We start from the raw sequence: 23,290 nt of genomic DNA on the forward strand, positions 1-23,290 counted from the left end.
CATTCTACCTCAGGGATACACTCCCAGATCTTTTTTTTATTATTTAGAAACATGGTCTTGATAATTTGCTGACGGCATCACTAACTTGCTGAGGCTGTCCTTAAACATGTAATCCTCCTGTCTCAGCCTCCCAAGTACTAGGATTACAAGCATGCCCAGTCCACCTAGGTTTTTATAATAGCCCTGTGCCTTCCATTTTTTTTCACTTTCCTAAATAATTTTATTGACAAATTTGAAGGTGGAATTCTATGGCAGAAATTTAAAAAATATCACTTATTGAGAATGATGATTAGCCAAAATGAATAAGATTAAATTGAAATTAAGGCTTTTTATGTAAGTCAATAAGTGGAACCACAAAAGGAGAAAGAAAATGAGATATAACCTCAGATTTAAAGCCAACTTTTTATGTTGGGCCCTGGTTTCTATGGTTATACATCTGAGCTTGAACTGCTCCAAACAACACTTCTTTCTTTGTTCTATGCAAAACATCTGACCTCCCTTCAGCCATCTTATTTCTTTGACAACACATTTCTCTCAGCCTCAACTTTACAAATGCCTTTGTGACCAAACTGCAAATCTATAGTCTCTTTGCTTTACTTTTCTGCTCCCAAAATTCAGTGTACACTTCACTGAATGCAGGGCACTAATATCCAACATATACTTGGGGCACTTGCTGTTTTGAGAATTACTCCATGACCTTAATTCCTCATCTTTAAATTTGGCTTCATATAAAGTTTAGGGAAATGGACAAAATGTTAATAAATTTTTTTGCAAAAATGTAGCATGTGTGGCCTCTACTCCATTTTTCTATGGAGACATTTTTGCCGTCCAAAATCTTCTGAGGACATTCTTTACTGCCTGCTTTTCTATCAGACTCCTGGCCTTTCCAGCTTCTTCTCACAAACCAGTTCCAAAACCTTAGAGTCACATGGTCAACCTTAGAAGAAGCAGTGACGACATTTGTCTGATGCAAATTTCTGTTTTGATCAACATTCTCACCACTGCAATTAAAAACAACTGCCAACACAACTTAGAGGAAAGTAGATTTATTTGATATAGTTTTTTCTGAGATTTCAGAGTTCAGTTTGTCAGGCCAGGTCTGCAGAGCTCAAGGCATGGCAGTGGGGAGAAGGAAGAGGAAGAGAACAACGCTTTGTGTTCACATCACGGAGTAGGAGAGAGGCAGAGCAAGGGAATTCAAAGACAAATAGCACAGTCCCAAGGTCACAGCCCCAGGGACTCACCTTCTCTAGTCACATCCCACCTGCTTACGTTTCCACTCACCATATCCATCAAAATGGATTTATCCACTGATTAGATTAGAAACCTCAGAGTTTAATTGTATCAACTCTGAACATTAGCATATTAGCTTTTTAAGGAACATTCCATATCTAAACATAACAGTGTATCCCACATAACTTATGTATTTTACTTTTTAACTTTTTATTTCTAAAATAGAACTAAACTAGTACCCGTGACTCCATGGACAAGTATACAATTCTATAAACACATGACAATTTATTTTCCATTCTTCTGCTGATTATTAAAATTATTTCAGTTTTATTATTGCATAAGCAAAGCTTTTCTAAATGTTTTTTTCTGTCTCCTAGTAGATATCTGCAAAAGTTTCCCTAAGATAAAGAAATTGTTAAGTGATAAAATACAAGCATTTTTTTTTACTTTTCCAAATACTGACCAGTCATTTTTCAAATAGCCTAAATCAGTGTATGTCACCAGCAATGTGCACGAATTTTGTCTATATCCTTGTTAACACTTCATATTATAACACTTCTTTATTCCCAACACAATGGATGTGAAAATGGATCGTCATAAATATTTGCTTTGTTTCTATGATTCAAATTAATATGATCGAGGTTATTTGTGTATATTTATAGCTCAATTTATTTCCTCCTCTGTGAATTGTCTACATTGTCTACTCAATTTTTTATTATTCCTCATTTTTCTTCCTAAAAAAGTATTTTTCTAATGATCATTTCAAAAGAAAATGTTTGAAAAGATGCCTCTGCCATGAATATTAGTAAGACTCTATAAATATAATGCCCCATGAAGTGTTTATTGCCAATTGGCCTCTGGGTATTGCCCTGTATCACTCCAAGGATTGCTACAGTGTATAGCCCCTGTGGTCACTGGACCATAGAGGACATGTGCCTTCATTCTTACTCTCCTTGTTAGCTATATGAGGTGCTATCTGCTGGATTACATGATTGCCCTTGTAAAGCTAAAAATTGTAATATGACTTAACTCACAGGCTCCTTGTTCTGAAATCAATCTTTTCTACTTCATCCAGCCCTCCCAGCACTTGTCCAATGTAAGTACTATAAATTTAAGCTGCATCTCCATTGAAGCAAAAGAGACTCCTGTAGATCAAGTATGGATACTAAAATATCCCCCTTGTAATTACCACTGATGTAGCCATGCCAAGTCTGATGATGCATCTTCACCCTCCCTCCAAAGCCAGGGGTTTCAACTGACCCCAAACAATACATTTAAGCTCTGGAAACTTCTCTCTCCTCTCTTTATGAACTACTTCCCCCTTCTCCTATTCCCAGATTTTTTTTTTCTTTCCTACACAGTCAAGCAAAAGTTACAAGGCAAACAACATTTACTTTGAGTAAATATTGGATGGTAACCAATTTTAAAGTCTTGATTTCACGCCAAATTACATTGCAGGTGATTTCCTTGCTTAGTACTTTTTGTCCTTTGTGAAACTCTATCTTTATCTCATAACCTGTACAAAATGGTGAAAGGATTCAGTGTTTAGGGGAAGAAAAGATTATTCAAACAAATAAAATCTTAAAAAACAGAAATATGTGTAAATCCTTGTATCCAGGCCCAAGAATTCTTTTTAAAAAGCCTCAAAAAGCAAAAACCTGTACCTTAATAAAGTTGTATTGTAGAATGATAAATTAAAATTATGTAATCAAAATTGACTTTAATGTCCCTTACATAGGTATTAAGTAAAATATAGATAAATTTGTGTATGAGACCCTGAATCGTAATATTTATGAATAATTTTATATAATACATTGTGCATGAAAAGAGAGCTCTATAATATTTTTGTGCTTGCATAAAACAACATGCATAAGTGAATTTTGGAAATCAGCTGTGTGTATGTTGAGACTATTCTACCATACCTATATAAGAGCCATAGCTTCTACTGCCTTCTCTAACATATCCCTTTCTTTTTACATTTTTTTCTGGTATTTGTTTGCTTAATTTTTTGATTCAGTGTATTGAGAAATAGTCTCCTTTTTTATTAAGATTCTTAAAATTTTTCTTTTATTTTCTTAACACCAGGGAACAAAATTTAAACTGCTGTCTTCTATTTACTCTATGGCAAAAAGAGTAGAATTGCTCCAAGTCTATGAGTAATTGTAACTTCTTTAATACCTTCTATTATCCCAGCTTATTATTTAGGGAGCTAATTAAGTGATTCCCCAGAGAAATTTTTTTATGTTTTACTTTGTTTAAAAAAATTTAAACACTTGTATATGGCTTTAGAATTCTAACACTATTATTCAAGACACAAGATGTCTAAATATATTTGTGATAAAGTATGATTTCCCTCATGCCTATCTAGAGCTAATGCTGAATTTTTCCTTTTACACTCTCATGCTTTGTGTGCTTTAAGGTAAGCATTAAAGATACATAAATATATATGGAAGGCTGGGTGTGGTGGTGCACACTTGTAATCTTAGTACTTGTGAGGCTGAGACAGGAAGATCACAGGTTCGTGGTTAGCCTCAGCTACTTATAGAGGACCTCTGCAACTTAGTGAGAACCTGTTTCAAAATAAAGAATAAAAAATAGGGATGGGGGTGTAGCTCAGAGGTAGAATTACCTTGGTTTCAATCCTCAGTACTGCAAAACAACAACAAGAACAACAACAACAAAAAAAAAAACGGGAGCTAGGGGATATAGTTCAGAGGTAAAGTACTTGACTAGCAAGTACTTCAGATTAAATCCCCATCAGCTCAAAAATAAAAAAGGAAAAATTTTAGAAAAAGAGGGTAGACTAAGGGAAGGAAGGGGAAAGACTGAGGTTCATTAGTGGAAATACTACCATTAACTATGTGTACATATATGAATATACTAATGTCAGTCTCAGAACTCCATATTGGGAAGGAGGGAAATGAAGAAGTGGGAGGGGGTGCCAAGTACTCTGTGCATGTATGTCACCATCAGCATGATTTACATGCTGATCTGAGACTATATTGCATCAATAAAAACACATTAAAATAAGTAAATAAATGAGTAAATAAATAATAAATAAATGGAGCACTAGCTCTTATGCTAAGAAAAAGAAAGAAAAAGAGGGTAGAAATATTCCATGTAAAGCATCTCTTGAGAAAAATGAGGATTAGATTAGTAGTACGCAGGAAAGAAAGGAGTGGAAGATAAAGGGAACATTCAGGTGAACAGTGAATTTGAGTTAGCTTGTCTAGTCATATATAGCAATATATCTATTGTTATGACAAAATACCTGATAAAAACAAAGGAGAAAAACTTTATTTTGGCTCAAAGCTTTAGGGGTTTTGGTTCACAGTTAGTTTGCCCTATTGCTATGGGCCTGTGAAGAGGCAGAGCATGGCACGAAGGATGTGGTTGAGCAAAGCTGCTCACCTTGTAGTGACTAGAAAATAAAGACAAAAAGCAAGATTGGGGCTGGGCACAGACACACCCCTTCAATGCATGATTCCAGTGAGCTGCCTTCTCCAACTAGACCCCATCTATTACAGTTCTACCACCGCCCAATAGTTTCTTCAATTATGGATCTATTAATGAATTAACCAGTTGATGAGAACAGAGTCCTTGTAATCTAATCATGAGAAAATATAGTAAACGTCATCTACAAATAGAGATAGTTTTAGTTCTTTTTTATTTGTACTTCTTTTATTTCCTTTTCTTACCTTATTGTTCTGGCTAGAGTCTCAAGTATAATGAAAAGAAGTGGTGATAATGGACATCCTTGTTTTGTTCCAGCTTTTGTTTTTTATTTTTTTATTTTATTTTTGCAGTACTGGGGATGGAATCCAGGGGTTTCCACCTCCGAGCTATATCCCTATCCCTATTTTTTTTATTCTTTATATTGAAACAAGGTCTCACTGCATTGCAAAGGGATTCACTAAGTAGTTGAGGCTATCTGCGAACCTTGATTCTCTTGTCTCAGCCTCCCAAATGTTGGGATTACAAGTGTGAGCCAACACACCCAGCTTTGTTCCTTTTTTAGAGGAAATTCTTGCACTTTTTTCCATTTAATATGATGCTATCTGTGGGTCTATTGTATATTGCCTTTCTGATGTTGAGGTATATTTTTTCTTTTCTTCTATTCTGATTCTCTGCAGTGCTTTTAGTATAAATGGGTGTTGGATTTTGTTGAATTTTTTTTTGGTGTCTATTGAAAAGATCATGTGACTTTTATCTCTGGTTCTGTATATGATGCATTACATAAACTATTTTTTGTATGTTTAACCAGCCTCACATCCCTGGGATGAACCTTACATGGTCATGATATATGATTTTCTTAATGTAGTTTTAAATGCCTGTTGCTAGTATTTTGTTTAGCAGGTTTTTTTTGTATAAGTTCATCAACTATATAGGCCTATAGTTTTCTTTTCTTGAGCTGTCTATACTTAGAAGACCCAATAAATCAACCAGAAGGCCTATAGAATTAATTAACAAATTCAGCAAATTATCTGGATACAAAATCAATCTTAAAAATTCAGAAGCTGCCAGGGGTGGTGGCGCACACTTGTAATCCCAGCGCTTGGGAGGCTGAGTGAGACAGGAGGATTGCACAGGTTTGAAGCCAGCCTCAGCTACTTAGTGAGGCTCTCAGCAACTTAATGAGACCCTATTTCTAAATAAAAAATAAAATATGTCTGGGAGCATAGCCCGGAGGCAGAAAGCCTCTGGTTTTCATCCCCAGTACCACCACTCCCAAAATATCAGAAGCTTACCTGTATGCCAACCATAAATCCACTGAAAAAGAAATCCAGAAAACACTTTAACTCAGGATATACCACAAAAAAAATACTTAGGAATAAACTTAACTATGGAGGTAAAAGACCTCTACAAGAAATAAAAAAATTGAAGATCTTAGGAAATGAAAATATCTTCCATGCTCTTGGATAAGCAGAATAAATATGATCAAAATGGCCATTCTTCCCAAAGTGATCTACAAATTTGATGCAATACCCATAAAACTACCAAGGTAATTCCTCATAGACATAGAAAAACCAGTCCTTAAATTTATTTGGAATAACAAAAAACACAGAATAGTCAAAGTAGATCTCATTAACAAGAACCATGCAAAAAGTATCACAATACCAAATTTCAAACTATACTACAAAGCCATACTAATAAATCAGCATAATATTGGCACAAGACAGACATATAAACCAATGAAGTAGAACAGAAGACTCAGAAATAAATCCACACACTTAAAGCCAATTGATTTTTGACCAAGAGATAAAAACATACACTAGAATAAAGATAGCCTCTTCAACAAATATTGCTGGCAAACTTGTTAACCATATGCAGAAAAATGGAAATAAACTCCACTTTCTAACTCAAGTCAATTCAAGATGGATCAAAGACTTGGAAATCAGACCAGAGATCTTGTAGTTCTTTGAAGAGGGGATAGGTCCAACACTTCAACACAGATATGTGTAAAACATTCTTAACAAGAACCCAAAGGCACAAAAATTAAAAGGTTGATAAATACATGGGATAGCATTAAATAGAAGAGTTCCTGTACAGCAAAGGAAACTACCAAGAACCTCAACAGAGAGCCGACAGAATGTAAGAAAAATTTTGTCAACTACTCCTACAATAGAGGACTAATATCTAGAATATACAGACAACTCAAGAAACTCACCACTAAGAAAACAAATAATACAATAAAAATGATCAAGTGAACTAAATAGACACTTCACAAAAGACAAAATTCAAATGGCCAATAAATGTATGGAAAAATGTTCAACATCATTAGCAATCAGAGAGATGCAAATCAAAACTACCCTGAGATCTCACCTAACTCCAATTCGAATGGCAATCACTAAAAACACAACAACAAATGCTGGTGAGGGTATGGAGAAGTGAGAACTCTAGTACACTGTTGCTGGAAATACAAATTAGTGCACCATTTTGAAAAACATTATGGAGAGTCCTCAGAAGAATGTGAATAAACTTACCATATGATCCAGCGATGCCACTTCTAGATATCTACCTAAAATAATGGAAACCAAACTACCAAACTAATGTGTGCATATCTGTGTTCATAGTCACACAATTAGGTACATCTTCAATGACTTGTACTCTTAAAATCCAAATTGGCAAACTATGGAACCAACCAAGATGTCCATCAATGGATGAATTAATTACAGGACTATGGGATATGTACACAAGGGAATTTTACTCAGCCGTAAAGAAAAACAAAATTACATCATTTACAGGGAAATAGATGAAACTGGGGAACATTATGCTAAGTGAGATTAGCCTGTCACAAAAGTATAAAATTAATATATGGAATCCAGAGATAAAAAGGGTCATAGGAGGAATTTTAGACAAAAAAGGAGAAACCATAAATGAGAAAATAAGGACACCTAATTGAGGTGGGTGGGAGGGAGAAAGAGGGAAATTCCCTAATATACATGATGTACATTTACAAACATATCAATCACTAAGCCCAACATGAGAAGGAGGGAGGGGAGAAGGAATGGGGTGGGAACTAGGGAAGAACTAAATGAGTGATGTGTGTATGTAAGCCTCTACCATCTTGTACCCAATTAAGATTTATAATTACAGTACACCAATTAAAAAATAGTTAAAATTATGACAAGTAGGCAAAAATTATACAATTGTCATTTAAAATTTTTGTAGCTTTATTTAAGCATTTTCCCACTTCTCTTTCCTATCCTTTTTTCTTTTTCCCTTCTTTTCTTTATTGTTTATGTTCAGGTGTCTTTTGTTTTGTTTATTTTTGTGGTGCTGGGGATTGAACCCAGGGTCTCATTAATCACAAATAGTAGACAAGTACTTTACCACTGAACTATGCCTCTACCCATGCTGTCTGTTTTTGATTGTTGAAAATTCAATTAAAAGAAAATAATTATTTTACCACAGTCACACTTTATTCTGATCAAAACAATAATATCTTACTTGATTATCAAATTAAAAAAATACATTACCCAATTTAAGAAACACAAATTTCATTTTAAATACTGGAAGTTTTATTTATTTTTTTTATCTTCTGCCATGCTTAGGATCAAACTCAGGACCTTGTACATGCTAGGCAAGCACTCACTACCACTGAGCTATATCTCTATCCTGATACTGAGATAAATCAAAAAAATTCTAAAAAATTGGAAATTTACAAAAAAGCAAATGTCCTAAGATCAAAAGAGCAACATATGAACTGTGAATATATTTTCTCAAAACAACTACTTTTAAAAAAAAAAGCAATTATTTTGTTTTATAACTTAATGGCTTGATTATGCCTAGACTACATTAATAAAATATTTCATTTGGGAACATTTTTACCTATCTTATCATATTTTAACTCATAATTTTTTATTGAGGGTGTGTCAAATGGAAGTTTATTTTAAGACATATTTTCTCATTATCATAATAATTATTTTGTTTTATCTTCTTTTTGTTCTCTGTAAATCCCAGTCTGAGATCCATCCTGCAATTAAATTGGCCATAACAGTTATTGGATTCATCTAAAATTCCAAGAAGTTGAAACTTAAAGGTCTTTATTATGACCACTTAGTGTTCACTTTGCAGAATAAAGAGAAATGTTAAATATCATTCATTTTACACTTTCAGTTTAGTAATCCTTGAAGTGTTTTTTTTTTCTTAATGTAAAAACAATGCATTCATTTGGACTCCAAAATTGGGAACCACTGGCATTTATAGTGAATTAACAATTAACGAGCTGATTCCTGCCCAGAACATGCTTGTTCTGATGAAATTCTGGTCACAATGTAGGATACCTTTCTCTCTTAGGTACATCTTCAATAACTTGGACTCTGAACATCCAGTTACACCCAAGAGCTTCCGTTCCCCGTGGTTACTCATCTGAACCACAGGCATGTAGGACTTGTATGAAAGAGACACAAGGAGCAAGTCAAACTCCACCTGTGAATCATCTCTTTAATGAAGGGAATCCCCAGTGGGAAGAGCAGGGAGGATGTAGTAGTTGTTAGGAAAATGTAGGCTACCGGTAGAAAATGACATCCATTATTAATAAGATCTAAGGTGCGACTCACATAATTGTCCTAATTTTTAAGATTGATGGAGAGCATGAAGCATTTTCCATAAATGCCTAAAGTATATAGGATTGCATATGGCTTTAGAAAGTGATTTTTATAAAAGAAGGTGGAGATCTCAACTCCCTTTATCCTGTCTATATATATATATATGTCTGAGTGTGTATCTCAGTGCTCTTGGGAAGTGTCTTGACCGAGAACCTGAGCTGAACAAAGCAGCCTTGATCCAAGTGAGCTAATTGGCACCATGAAAATATCAGGTGTCTTTCTGCTTCTCTCTCTGGCTATTTTCTTCTTTCTCTCAGGTGAGTTTTTTTTCCTTAAAATTAATGTCCTATCTTCATATTGAACTGGAGACGAAAAGAATGGTTCATCATATTTCAAAATTCTAACAATTTTGATATAAAAGACCAATTAGGAAAGTCATCATCCCTATAATAATGGTTGTGATGATAAAAACCATGATGACAATAATGATGAAAATTGCCATTTATTGAGCATATTTTATATTATAGTAATATACTTAGGGCTGTTGTGTATCATTTCTTGAACTTACGGCAATAAGTTAATATCCCTGTTTTACATGTCAGAAATTGTGGCACAGAGGAAAACTTTGCCAAAGGATTTGGAATTAGTAAATTAAGAACTTGGAATTTGAACTCAGATCTTCTATGAAGGGCTTATACTGATTCCATAGAACTAGTCTCGTGAGTGGATAATTGCATTAAATGTTGCTTTAATAATTAACTTTGACTTTCTAAAAAAAGGAAAGGTTTTCTCCCTTGTTAAAAAAAACTAAAATAATTAAAAGTGAAACAAGCAGAAAATGGAAACTCAATAAGGAAATCCATGAAAAAGAAGTCATTAAACTTCAGACTGTAGAAAAATGTTACTTGTGAATTAAATAATTCTTCAAGCAGGAGAAGGTTATTTGCCACTTTAATAAAAATATTTGCATATTTTATTGATTCAGGAGGTTCAAAAGACAATCATACTTCAAGGTGATTTTTTAATTTGAAGATGAAAAGCTTTTTAAGTATCAGAACCATCATAATGGGCAATGCCACTTAAATCTACAAATTTTCTTCCTTAGTCAAATCTTGTATGTTTTGGTGAACAAAGTGTTAAAACTCAAGACCTAATAATCCTATCTATTCCACAAATAACCTGTGCCAACTGAAGAAATATCTCGGCTCTATGAAATACTCTTTCCTATTTAATACCTGGGCCCTTCCATGTATAAGTATTGTTTCTGTGGCAGTGGTAGATAAATTGTGCTGCTATCAAAGACTTTAAGTGGCTGAACATGTAAAAATAATTTTTCAATGACATTTACCTGATGAGAAAACCATTATTCACCATAGCTGATCATGCTTCCATCAACTATTATACTTAAAATGTAAAAAAAAAAAAAAAAGGATAAAGGACTCCTGTGATATTATGGGGTGGGATCAACTTCAAAAGCTAGATAACTTCAATGAGTCATACAATCAATTGCTGAGATGGAAAAAATAGATCTGATTTGTGTTAAAATTTAGTTACAAAGACAGTCTCTAAAATCAATTATTGCCTTTTTATTGCTTTTCTTTACAAATATAAACTCATCTTTAGCAGGATCTTAGTGACTAATACACCAAATTTACCAGAGCATAGGTACGTCATAGACATGGTAGATATTAACTGGGAGGATGTATTGCCCCAGAACCACAGTGTTGAAATAAAAGGAAATGAATTTCAATCCTGGCATTCCCATTGTAAAGTTTTCTGACCTTACTGAGCCTCATTTTCTTCATATGAAAAATAGAGATAGGAAAGGACTACCTTGGTTAGGGGAATTAAGTGAGAAAAATGCATGTAAAGTACTAATGAGAGTAGATGGGCATAGTGATAAACAAGTGTCTATTATTATTGCCATAATTAAAGTTTAATAAAAATCGATAAATTGTACTCAGACATTGTGGATACTAATCTTGTTTCTGCCTTGAATTTTCTACATATAAAAAATGTTGAGCAAATTATTCTCCTCTGATCATAAATTTTCAAGTGGAAAATTGTAATCATTAATTTTCCTTGGCCATAAAAATCACTGACAGTGTTTATAAAAATAGAGAGTCCCCGAGATCCTATCTGGTCCTATATCATGAAATTTTAAAGTATTATTCTAAGAATCTTTAATTTTAATAACTACCTACTCTGCTAATTATGAAGCTATAAGATTGGTAAACACTGTTGGAAACTATTAGAAACCTTTTTGTATGTGCTGGGGATTGAACCCAGGGGCATTCTACCCCCGAGTATCCACAAACCTGTGATATTCCTGTCTCAGCTTTCCAAGTACTAGGATTACAGGCCTGTATGACACTATACTAGGCTTAGTAACCTTCTCTTAAATATAAATGTTTTATTCTCTTCTTATCCTCATTCATAGAGATTGCCTTGGAGGCACATCCAGTTTTCCTCTCCTTTGTGCTAGCCAGATGGATTGCAGGAAGCCATACTTTTCCTTAGTGAAGTGGTCTTGGCCTGACACGTGAGAGTCATTGCTGCATTAGGAGTTCTAAAGAAATGACACAGATCAGAACTCAGCAGCCTGAACTAGGATTGGACCTAAAGTTTTTGTATTATTGTTTTTTTTTTGTTGTTTGTTTTGTTTTGTTTTTGGTACTGGGAATGGAACCCAGGGGCATTCTACCTCCAAGCTACACCCCCAGTACTATTTTTTATTCTTTATTTTGAAACAGGGACTCACTAAGTTACAGAGGGCCTCACTAAGTAGCTGAGGCTGACTGTGAACCTTCGATCCTCCTGTCTCAGCCTCCCAAGCACTGGAATTACGAGCATGCGCCGGCTTGTTATTTCATTGTTTAAACCACTAAGCTAGTCATAATCTAAAACTGCACACACTAACATTCAGAAGGGAGAAGAGTTTAAGAGAAAAAAAAACTGCATTTTTTATTGTTTTCCTTTTTCAGGAATTTAGAGAGATGTAGAAGCAGAAATGAGACAGAGAAGAAATGAGTTAGTTTATATTTGGACTGAGTCTTTACAATTGAGTGAATCAATTCTGAGCTCAAAAAACAAATCATGAACTCCCAACTGTCTGTTAACAAAGGCTTTTGGAAGGAACTGCATGGACTGAACCCTGGAATACCAGTGTTTGAAGAGACTTTCCTATCCAACTTCTCCAATGTGAGACCGAAGATGACGAGGTTTCGAGGTTTCCCACAGTTTATTGATGACCAGGCCAGGCCTGAAGCATGAACCTTCAAATCCTTGAGTCACCTTTTCTGACCCCCTCCTAACCTCCAGTAAATACTGCCCCTTTGTGGCCCATGTCCATATATAACCTTCCGAATTTCTAATGCACCCTAAGAAATGAGAAGATATAAAAGTGGGACAATTACTATGACTTCTTGAGATAACCAAGAACCAGGAACAGGTATCCTAAATTTGCAAATCTTACTTTTTGCCCACTCATAAATTACAGCGTTTTATTTTATTTTATTTTTTTCAGGTGTCTTCAGTCAAGGAGAACAGGTCAGTGCTTTTTTTTTTTTTAATAACCTAAGTGATGTTGAGCTGTTATTCTTTGGCCAAAAAACACACTGGTGGTGTAAAAGAGCAAAAGTGATATGCAGACAGACTAAGTACAGAAATCAGCTGTAATTTTTTTTTGCTATAATCTCTATATGTGTACATAATTTTAAGCTTAAAAAAGCTAAGTATACATCCTTATATTTTGTCATAATAGTATGAATAAAATAAAAAAGGGGGTGGATATGCAATGAAATGCATGCTCTCTCACTGATTTCATCGTGTGATCTTAGGAGGGTAAGTTACACAGTTTGTCTGAGCTACAATTTATTTAGTTAAAGAAAAAGCTGCTATTATTTACTCCCTAGAACTGCAATTATATCTAAATTGTATACAGTACATGAAAGCATTAAGAAATCTGTAAAAATAGATGTGGATTACTTATTGACTAATCAGCCTCATAAGGAGTTAGGACACAAGTGTTCTTTCTGTTTTAGAAATAAGAACTAAAAGTAGAAAAGAAAAAAGAAACTTGCCGAATGTTCTCTATTAAGGGTACACAGAGTGCACACTCAAGCTCAAATATAATTAGAGGTTAAAAATTAAAATGGTCACAAATTTTCTTCATTGTTGGGTTTTGCTTCCTTCAACATAATTCAACATTTTTACTACCCTTCTTGATCTATCAAAAACTGTGTTTGGAGTCAGAAAATATAGATGAGTCCTAACTCAAGTACCTACTGTGTAACTTGGGTAATATTTCTTTCTTTCTCATTGCCTGTGTTACCACTTCTTTAAGATGAAGTATAGGGTTTGATGATCTCTAACACCTCTTCCTGCACTAAAATATCTGAATCACTAGGAACCAAGCCTGTCCTGCAAGGATGCCCTCTCTCCTCCACTCACATATAAAGGACAGGGAAGGTTCTGCCCTATCAGAATGTCGCAAGGCTATCCTTCCTCTTCTACAGGGCTGGAGGCAGCTGAGGGCAATAGCTGACATTAAAAGTCAGGAGTATATCAGCTCAAGTCTGGTCCATCCAGGACAAAAGGAAGTCAGATTTTCTGGAAGAGATGATCATTAGCAACCTAAATTATAGACATTTAAAACATTCTGCATTTTTTAAAAAAGATTATTCAAAGTTAGACAGAAACCCTGTTCCCAGACTTGGAAAACATATTCTAGTAAAATTTTCTCTGTAAATGTAGATGACTCATCTTTTGCCAAGTCTTTAATTTGCCAAGAAAGTACATTAAATAACATACTACTAATAATAACAATAAAATAAAAGTACCATTTACTATCGCAAGGATTCCATTAAAGCAAGGTAGCATAGCATTAAAAAGTTTGAAAAGATTCTCAGAAAAAGGTAGTCCTTGGAACTGAAAAAATTTTTCTTTCCTAATCACTGGATACAGTATCTTTAATCCTTCCTCTTTTTTCTACCAGGGTTATATTTGAACCATATCTTTAAAGAGCTGTTTAAATGAGTAGTCTGCATTGAAATGAAAATATCAAACTTTTCAAAGGCAAAGATTTTTAAACAATTTCTGTTATGGTACATTTAGAGATAACTATATATTTTTAGTTTGTATTTTTCAGGTAAATATTAGTTCACTTTAAATCTAGTTGGTAAAACAATGCTCCATGACTAGAATGAGTGTAGGGCTCTTGAATTTTCCTGCTTAGTTTGGCCTTCCTTAAAATTAGTGTACCAACATGACATATGAATGCAGTTTGGAGAAGTTATCCAGCATTTGCTGATGAAGAAATTGAAGCTGCACACTAACAGCTGGTTGGCTCTCTCTCCACCAGCAATGTCTCAGCATCTCAGGTCTGCTCTGCTGAATCCATAGAAGTGAGCTTTTGAAAGAGCTTCCAGCAGTGCAATCTTCTAAACAAACAAAAGGTGATGACTACAGTCCTCAAGTGTTTTAAGGAAAGGATATGCTGGAAACAATAGTTTAAAATAAGGTAACGTTTCTCTACATGTAGGAAGAATTTGAAACCAGGAGAAAAAGTAGACAGAGATAGCAGAACTTATCATTGGGTTCAGAAAAGAAATGCTGAGGGCTGGCCCAGGTTGTAATCTGGAATTAGTGAAAAACACTTAAGGTGAAGAAAAATACAAAAAGATGATATTTACAAGTGGAAGAAATGGCAATGTGACCATCTGAAAGATGGCTAGGGAACCCAAAGAATGGTACTATCATGAATAATGGAAAATTAGAGTGCAAAACTGCAGAGAAAGATAGTTATACTCTGGACATAAGTATGAACCCAATTTTTTACATAAGGTATCTTATATATTCTGACAATTAAGAATTAGAATTTGAGTTATTGATAAAGACTCCAGAAAGAACAATGTGGGATTTAGTGGTACCATTTAAGAAAATACATATTCTTAGAGAAAAATCAAGAACATAAAACTATCTTGAAAATGACCATAATTAATACTGAGAAGGGAAAAAACAGACAACCAAAGAAAAGAAACAGTTGGAGAACCAGAGAACTGACATATTTCAGACATCTATAAAGAAATATTAAAAGGTTGGAGAAATCAAGAGAAGTATGAGCCAAAAGAGAAATGTGAAAGTTTCATAAATGGCCAACAGACTTCTGCAAAGCGTCATTTTCAGAGCGCTTTCAAGAGAGTAGAGGAGCATAGAAGCAGGAAGACAGCCCGGCAATGCAAGGCAGAGAGGAGTCAGAACACTGGTCCGGCAAATGATGGGGCTGATTTAATCATATGGGTACTGATTTGCAGCAAAAGGAAAAAGCGATGCCATGCTACAGCCCAAGCTTGTGTGTGAGCACACCCATGTTATGTGTAATTGTAAATTTTCAATAGTTGTATTTGTAATCCCAGAATGCAAGACTAACACCTTAATGATCCCAAGTCTTCAGCTGACTTGAGTACAGCACAAGCTCAACTTTCAACCTAAGTGAAACAGATGTGACCAATTTGGATGTATCTCTCCGTTCCAAAATGTTTTAGTAACTACAGTTCTTTGAAGAGCCACAAGGGGTCAGGCTGGTGCCACACAATGGTACCCATGCACCTAAGCTGGAATACTACCAAGAGATAAATAGAATTTCTTGTTAAATTCAACATCAATATAAACAACATAAAGCAATAAGTCACATTAAAATAGGGTTATAAATAATTGTATCCAAAAATTCCATAATATGGCATAATTTACATTGCTGATACTTATGATGGCAATCTTCTACAGGGTACTTGGTAATTTACAAAATGTTTATTATGTGGCTAATCACTACAACTATCCTAGTGGAAAGGCAACACCAGCCTCTGTTGAAATTGTATTACATTCTGAATAATTAGGTATTTTTTCTAATGTAATGCAGCTAATAAACGAGAGAAGCAAAAGTTCAATCCTAGGTCACTCTAATTTCATCTACAAGATAATCCTCTAAGATTATAGCAGCATTCAGGGGCATGCTAATTAAATTTAGGGATTTCAGATATCTTGGATATTCCAAATGCTTCAAAGATAAAACTTTAAAAGAGAAAATGTAATTTTACCAGCACCCACAATCTAGAGAGGCCTGACTTCCACTAAGAAGCCAATTGTTTGAATACTTTTTTGGTACTGGGATTAAACTCACGGGAACTTTACTTATGAATTACATCTCCACCTATTTTTTATTTTATATTTTGAAGTCGGGTCTCACTAGGTTGATAGAGACCTCGATAAGTTACTGAGGCTGGCCTGGAATCTGGGATTCTCCTCTAAACCTCCCAAGACCTGGGATTATAGGCATGCACCACCATGCCTGGATTGTTTGAACATTTTTTAAAGGAATCTAAAACAAAATATAAAAAAGAAGAAGAAATTCAGGTGGAGGAAAGGTATGGCATTAGCAGATCTTCATCTGTGTATTCTCAAGTTATGAAAAGCTGGTTGCTTCACCATGGAAGGGATTTCTTGGTAGCTCTGCAGAGGACGTTTTCACCTTTCCCAACCCATTGGTCCCACAGAGAGGGAACGACTTCTGTTCTGAGCCACCATGCTAACATTTCTCACCTACTGAATGAAGAGGGCGTCAAGCAGAAGCATTTGAGCAAAGATTGATATTTCTCTGACCCAACTGAAGACCAAGCTTTCATTATTTTTTATTTAAGCAACTTCACTGAAAGTAGTCACTGCTGAATCTTAGGCCATTACATCTAGAAGAAACATTATAGCACACCAAGTCTCATGGTACAGGACACTCTGTATGGAAAGCAGATGCTCTCAGAGCTTCAGTTAGGAGAGACCTCAATGACTCTTCACAATCCTAATCCAGATTTATTTTGAATATTTCACACAGACTCTCAGCTTTTACATGACCACATTTGATCTCCATAACAACTTTGAGACTCTAGGAATGAAGCAGGACTGGGGTTTTTGCTTGTTTGTTTTCTGGGTAAGAACACTGGGTGCTTCATCTAAGATAACACAAATAACCAAGAGTGGGACATCCTGTAACATGCCAGCTCACTTCAGCAGTCACTGAAGGCCCTACTATAACCTGAACATATGAGACGTGTCTGTTCCAAGGCAGCCTGCTCTTAGGCCTGGTGACTGATTTGGTTTTAGTTATTGTAATCTTTCACCCTTCTTAGTCTCTTTCCAGGGGACAGAAGAAGGGGACAGTAGGTTTGAGGAGGGAGGCAGGGTCTGGAGGCCCTCTAAATGAATGCTCTGCCCAAGTGCCACTTCCATATTTGCTTTCTAAAGGAGAAAAGAGGCTGCATCACAAGATCAAAGGGCTGGCTGCCAGGGAAAGGTGTCTTAAGGAGTCGTCTCTTTCAAGTAAGAGACTTTCTTGTTTGCTTTTCTCTTGGTCTCCAGGCAGCAGATGGGAAGGCCCTGGTGCAGCTTCCACACTTCCTGTGCTTATCCGCTGGGGAGGTGACCACACTTATCTAAGCTTTACTCTGCCTCTCTAATGCAGATAAGACTGTGTTTATTGTGAGTGTGTTTTACTGATTCTTCTTTGCATGACCAGCACCCAGTACTGTGTCTTCCATATTTTGGTTATTGGTTAGATATTGTAAAATGCATTCAATATCAAATACTTTCATTAGTAACTTAAATATAAAATACAGCCACACATGGTAATGCATGCCTATTATCCCAGCTACTTGGGGAGGTTGAAGCAGGATTGCATATTTGAGGGCAGCCTAAGAAATGTAGTGAGGACTTGTCTCAAAATAAAAAAAAATAAAATAACCTCGGGGGTGTGTTATCTCAGTGGTCGAGCACCCTGAGTTGAAGAAAAAATGCTCTATGGCCTCAAGATTTCCCACCATCTTTCTACTTGAAGGCCTAATGGAGTACAACCTGAACAAGTAAAATGTGTGTCTGTTCAGAGGTAGTTGGTTTATATGCCTCATGACTGAAGTATGTTCTGAAAGTATTACAAGAGAATGGAATTAATTATCTTTCCAACTTGTGTGTGAAAAATCAGGACCTTATGTGGTGAACATCACACTTCCCAACTTTAACAGAATAAGATGCCAAGTTTTTCCCCAAATGTGTAATTTATAGTTTTAACTACTCAACATTGCCATATGTGATGATATGTTAACCTAATTATATGATTCTTTCACTGAGCATTTTCCCACACAAATTTTCTGACAACTGTCAGTGGATAAAGATTTGCTAACATCTAAAACAAGTGATTCCTCTTCCATTGCTCATACATTTCCCTACTACATTATTTAAAAATAAATTTTGTTCTATACAAAGTATATAATATGATATTACAGGATAAATATAGATAGTAAAAGAATCACCACAGTGAAGCAAATTAACATATTTATCATCTTGTTACTCATTTTTTGTTGCTTTTGTTGTGGTAAAATCAGCTAAATGCTCACTTAGCATGAAACTCAAATACAGTACAATTGTAGTACCAATAGGCTTTGGGTTATAAATTAGACCTAATAAGCTATTTTTATACCTACATGTCCTGACTATAATTGTGGATACAGAGTGATAGTTGGTCTTTTATTCTCTCAGTGAGAATGTGTTGGAAATAAACCCTAATAAACAGATGGGTATTCTAGGCCAGTAATGTTAAAACCATGGTAAGCCACTTAATTTTATGGAGGACCAGTATTTCCATCAACCGACTAATGAAATATAGCCCAATTTTACTCTCAATATTATTGTGAGGCTTAATTGAAGTAATCTATATGAAATTAGTTAAATATTATTAAACAACTGATACTCATAAGATAGTATTATTTTAATGGTACTAGGATAGAAGTAATGGAAGTTTTACCAATTCACGTGTAAATGTCACTTCATTGTACACAGCTGATATTAGGAGTTTAATCCATTTCATACTGCTATTATCCTGGAAATAATGGCCTGAATTTAATTTGCACAACAGATATTAGCTTAATTGATATTGCATTGAAAAGAATCTTAGTAACCAGGCCACTTTTGAGACACCACTATAACTGAGTGGATATGTTAATGGCACAGGTGCCACTATTCCACAATTATTAATCAGTCGGTCATAATGCATGTTCTCAACAAGACTGAATTCTATCTCAGAGTCCTTCTAAACAGAGAGGTTTAGGCAGCCATTACTAAGTTATTGTAATGGACACAAGTGTTCAAATTCTATAGACACATTTGGAGATAAAAATAATTTACTATGAAAATATTAGAATTTTGTTTTTATGGGATAATAGATTTTGCATCCACTAGGAAAAAATGAACACACTGTCAAGTAACATCTGGAGGCCTCTCACAAGGATTATCCATGTTTGTAAAGCATGAAGAAATTAGAGAATATTAATACAGTAAAATTATCATTTAATTATCAACTAGTCTCAATAGGAGTAATTTAATGCTGAAGAAAAAAGTCTTAACCATAGCACTGAATACCATTAATTTACCCCAGAATAAGTTAATGTAATGTATTTCTCCAAATGAGTTTTCTGTGTCTCAAAGGAAAAAGTCTCAGCAGATGGAGAGAGCTATTTTCTAATTTCAGGATCTTTTTATGTCACAACTATAAATAAATATATATATATATGTATATATATATATGTGTGTGTGTGTGTGTGTGTGTGTGTAGTATATATGTGTATGCCACAAAAATATGGATAGATATGCGCGTGCGTGTGTGTGTGTGTGTGTGTGTGGTGTTGCAGAAGGTTGCTGCTCAATGCTTCTATGCTTCTGTTCTGTGGGACAGTCTTTTGTTTTTATTTTTTTATTTTTTATTTTTTTATTTTTTGTTTTTTTGGTGGTACTGGGGGTGGAACCCAGAGGCTTTCTTACCTCCAGGCTATACTCCCAGACCTTTTTTATATTTTATTTGGAAACAGGGTCTCACTAAGTTGCTGAGAGCCTCACTAAGTAGCTGAGGCTGGCTTCGAACCCGTGTGATCCTCCTGTCTCAGCCTCCCAAGAACGGGGATTACAAGCGTGCACCACCACGCCCGGCACTGGGACAGTCTTTCAAATATCAGTGTTGCTGTGCTTGCTTTATAGGTCGACTGTGGTGACTTCAAGGACCCCAAGGTCTTCTGCACTCGGGAGTCAAACCCCCACTGTGGCTCTGATGGCCAGACATATGGCAACAAGTGTGCCTTCTGTAAGGCAGTAGTGTAAGTACGACCCTCACCAGTCTTGTCCCTTGAGAGCATTAATTTCCAGAATATGACCAATTTGCTTTCCTACAGGTATTTTGGAAAGTTCTACTTAATCCTTGCTTCAGGCAAATAAATTGAAAACAAATGGCTCAAAAAGAAAAACAAAATTGCATAACAAATTATTTGAAACTTTATCATTTCTTTATTATTATTATTATTATTATTATTAATTTTAGGAAAGATTTTAGGGAAGTTTTACTATATCTATATATAATAATAATTTATTATTTTTGTTAATCATTTTATACTCTTTTGTGGTACAGAAGATGGAATCCAGGGGCAGTCTATCTCCAAGCTATACCCTTAGCCCTATTTTTTATTTTTTATTTTTGAAACAGGGTCTCACTGAGTTGCAAAGGGCCTCACTAAGTAGTAGCTGAGAAGTAGTAGCTGAGGCTGCCCACGAACCACAATCCTCCTGTCTCAGCCTCCCAAATGCTGGGATTACAAGCATGTGCCAACACGCCCGGCTCTTATACTTCTAATTTTTACTTAAAACATTAATATAATTATAAATATAATGAACACAATAATATATAATACATCTGACTAATTAATATGAAACTTTTCTCAGGAGAAGGTCAGTGGTGTAGGATGAGCTTTGAATCAATGGGCACATGTTACTAAAATGACTTGAAAAGTAGTGTCTTATCTATAATGCTAGGTGCCTGAATCTTTGGTTCACTTTCTTATATCTTCTATCAAGACAGAACAATAACTTCTCTTTGCTATATTTCCTCTGTTACTTCTACCTTTTCCATTTGTATATACATTTACTTTCAGAGAAGGAGCAAATCGGTACTGAAATTCTGAGATTTAAGATTCATGCTTTTCAAGCATGAATGCCATCTCCAACTGCATCTAACTAATTTCTGGTGAATGGTAGATATAGGTATCTATAATCTCAAATGATTAAATAGACCATGCCACATCATTATTAAACGTGTTTTGTGCATCAGCGGTCAATATTCATGATGTCTCATTGAGTTTGTGTTTGTCTTTCTTTTTTTTTTACAGGAAAAGTGATGGGAAGATTATCCTAAAGCATCAAGGAAAATGCTGAATTAGAGCCCGGATCTTATGCTGGACTTCTAGCTGTTTTATCTTCCTTTCATCATGTCTGCTTTTACTTTTCTTTGGTGAATACCTGAAATTTATAAAAGCACACCTCCTCTTCCATCTGGGTGGTGGGAAATTCAATTTGTATTTCCCTTGATTTACTTGTCAATAAAGTAAATTCTGCCAAAGCACTGGTTGTATTTTTTACTTTGAGACCAAGAAAACTTACATATACAACATGAGATAATTGAAGTGACATAAACTTTGATCAAAAAATCCTGATTTAAATCAACCATCCACTCACTGTGGAATCATGATAAAATCTCTTCCTTTCTTGAATTCTTGGAATCTCCATTCGGATAAGGGAGGATTTTAATAACATAACCACATGTTACTCCTACAATACTTTAAAACATCTATTATTTAGTATTAGATCATATAAGGTTTGCTTTTCCTAATTTCAAGAATAATATTTTATTTAACAGCAAAACATTTATACTCTTAATGGGCCATAATGCTCTCTTGTTTCTGGAATCTTGTCGCTGGAATCAATTTCTCTCTCTCTCTCTCTCTCTCTCTCTCTCTCTCTCTCTCTCTCTCTCTGTTATTAGGTATTAAACATTAAACTCAGAGATATTCTGCCTCAAGCTACACCCCTAGCCCTTTTTTATTTTTGTTTTGAAACAGGGTCTTGCTAGGATGCTGAAAGTTTTGCTACACTGCTGAAGCTGTCCTTGAACCTGCAATCCTACTGCCTCAGCTTCCCAAGTACTAAGATTACATATGCCACCACACCTGGCTTGGGCTATATACCTTTTTTTTTTTTTTTTTTTTTTTGCAATACTGGGGATGGAACCTGGGGACATTTTACCTCCAAGTACACCCCCAGCTCTATTTTTTATTCTTTATTTTTGAAACAGAGTCTCACTGAATTGCAACGGGCTTCACTAAGTAGCTGAGGCTGTCTGCAAACCATGATCCTCCTGTCTCAGCCTCCCAAATGCTGGGATTACAAGCGTGAGCCACCAAGCCCGGCTTGGATTATATATTTTAAGACATACAGTATTTGGCTTCCCAGCAACATTATAGGGTCTACCAGACAGAAATACATGAATAAATATTCAGTAGTGAATAATCAATATATGAATATCCAATAAATAGTGAAGAGATACAAAGTCTCTAAAATTTACATTTAAAATGTGGCTAAATTGTGGGCTTAATTGTGGAATGAGAAAATTGTATTAGCATTAGGATTCCTACGGCCCAAAGAAAGTTTAATTAGTTACTTGCTGCAAACAACAGAGTTCTGGTTATAAGAAAAGTGAAGGTGTTTAAAGACAGCCAGTTTGATACAGCTGTGGATGGGGGTGAGAATACTTCAATAATTAATGAATTTTATATTTCAGTAGGAGGAGATAAAAGCAATAAATATAATAAGCAAGTGAGTGGTATAATAAGGTAAAAGATGATAAAGTCCAGGAGATGAATAAGCAGAATATGTTAATTGGGATGAGAAATGTTTAGGGAAGGACTGGAGTAAATTGCAGTACTAAATCAGGTGGCTAGAATATCTATTACTTAAAAGATACCAAAGAGTGGTATAACTGTGTCTTATGGTGATTTCATTTCTAGTCTTTTGAGGAACCTCCATACAGATCTGCATAGTGATTGTATTAATTTATAATCCAACAACAGAGTCTAACAGTTCCTGTTTCC

The 23,290-nt window shown here is 35.1% G+C and overlaps 1 protein-coding gene across 1 annotated transcript; it reads left to right on the top strand.

Annotated features, from left to right (window-relative positions):
* Positions 1 to 9,543: 9,543 nt before the first annotated feature.
* Positions 9,544 to 21,578, top strand: LOC308265428 (serine protease inhibitor Kazal-type 6; the record flags this gene model as incomplete). Its single annotated transcript, XM_080699133.1, has 4 exons — positions 9,544 to 9,601; positions 12,811 to 12,833; positions 20,355 to 20,470; positions 21,533 to 21,578. The coding sequence occupies 4 exons, from the start codon at positions 9,544 to 9,546 to the stop codon at positions 21,576 to 21,578; spliced, it is 243 nt and encodes an 80-aa protein (XP_080555259.1).
* Positions 21,579 to 23,290: the final 1,712 nt, after the last annotated feature.

Source organism: Muscardinus avellanarius (genome assembly GCF_963383645.1).
Source record: "Muscardinus avellanarius genome assembly, chromosome: 7".
In the NCBI taxonomy this organism is placed as follows: domain Eukaryota; kingdom Metazoa; phylum Chordata; class Mammalia; order Rodentia; family Gliridae; genus Muscardinus; species Muscardinus avellanarius.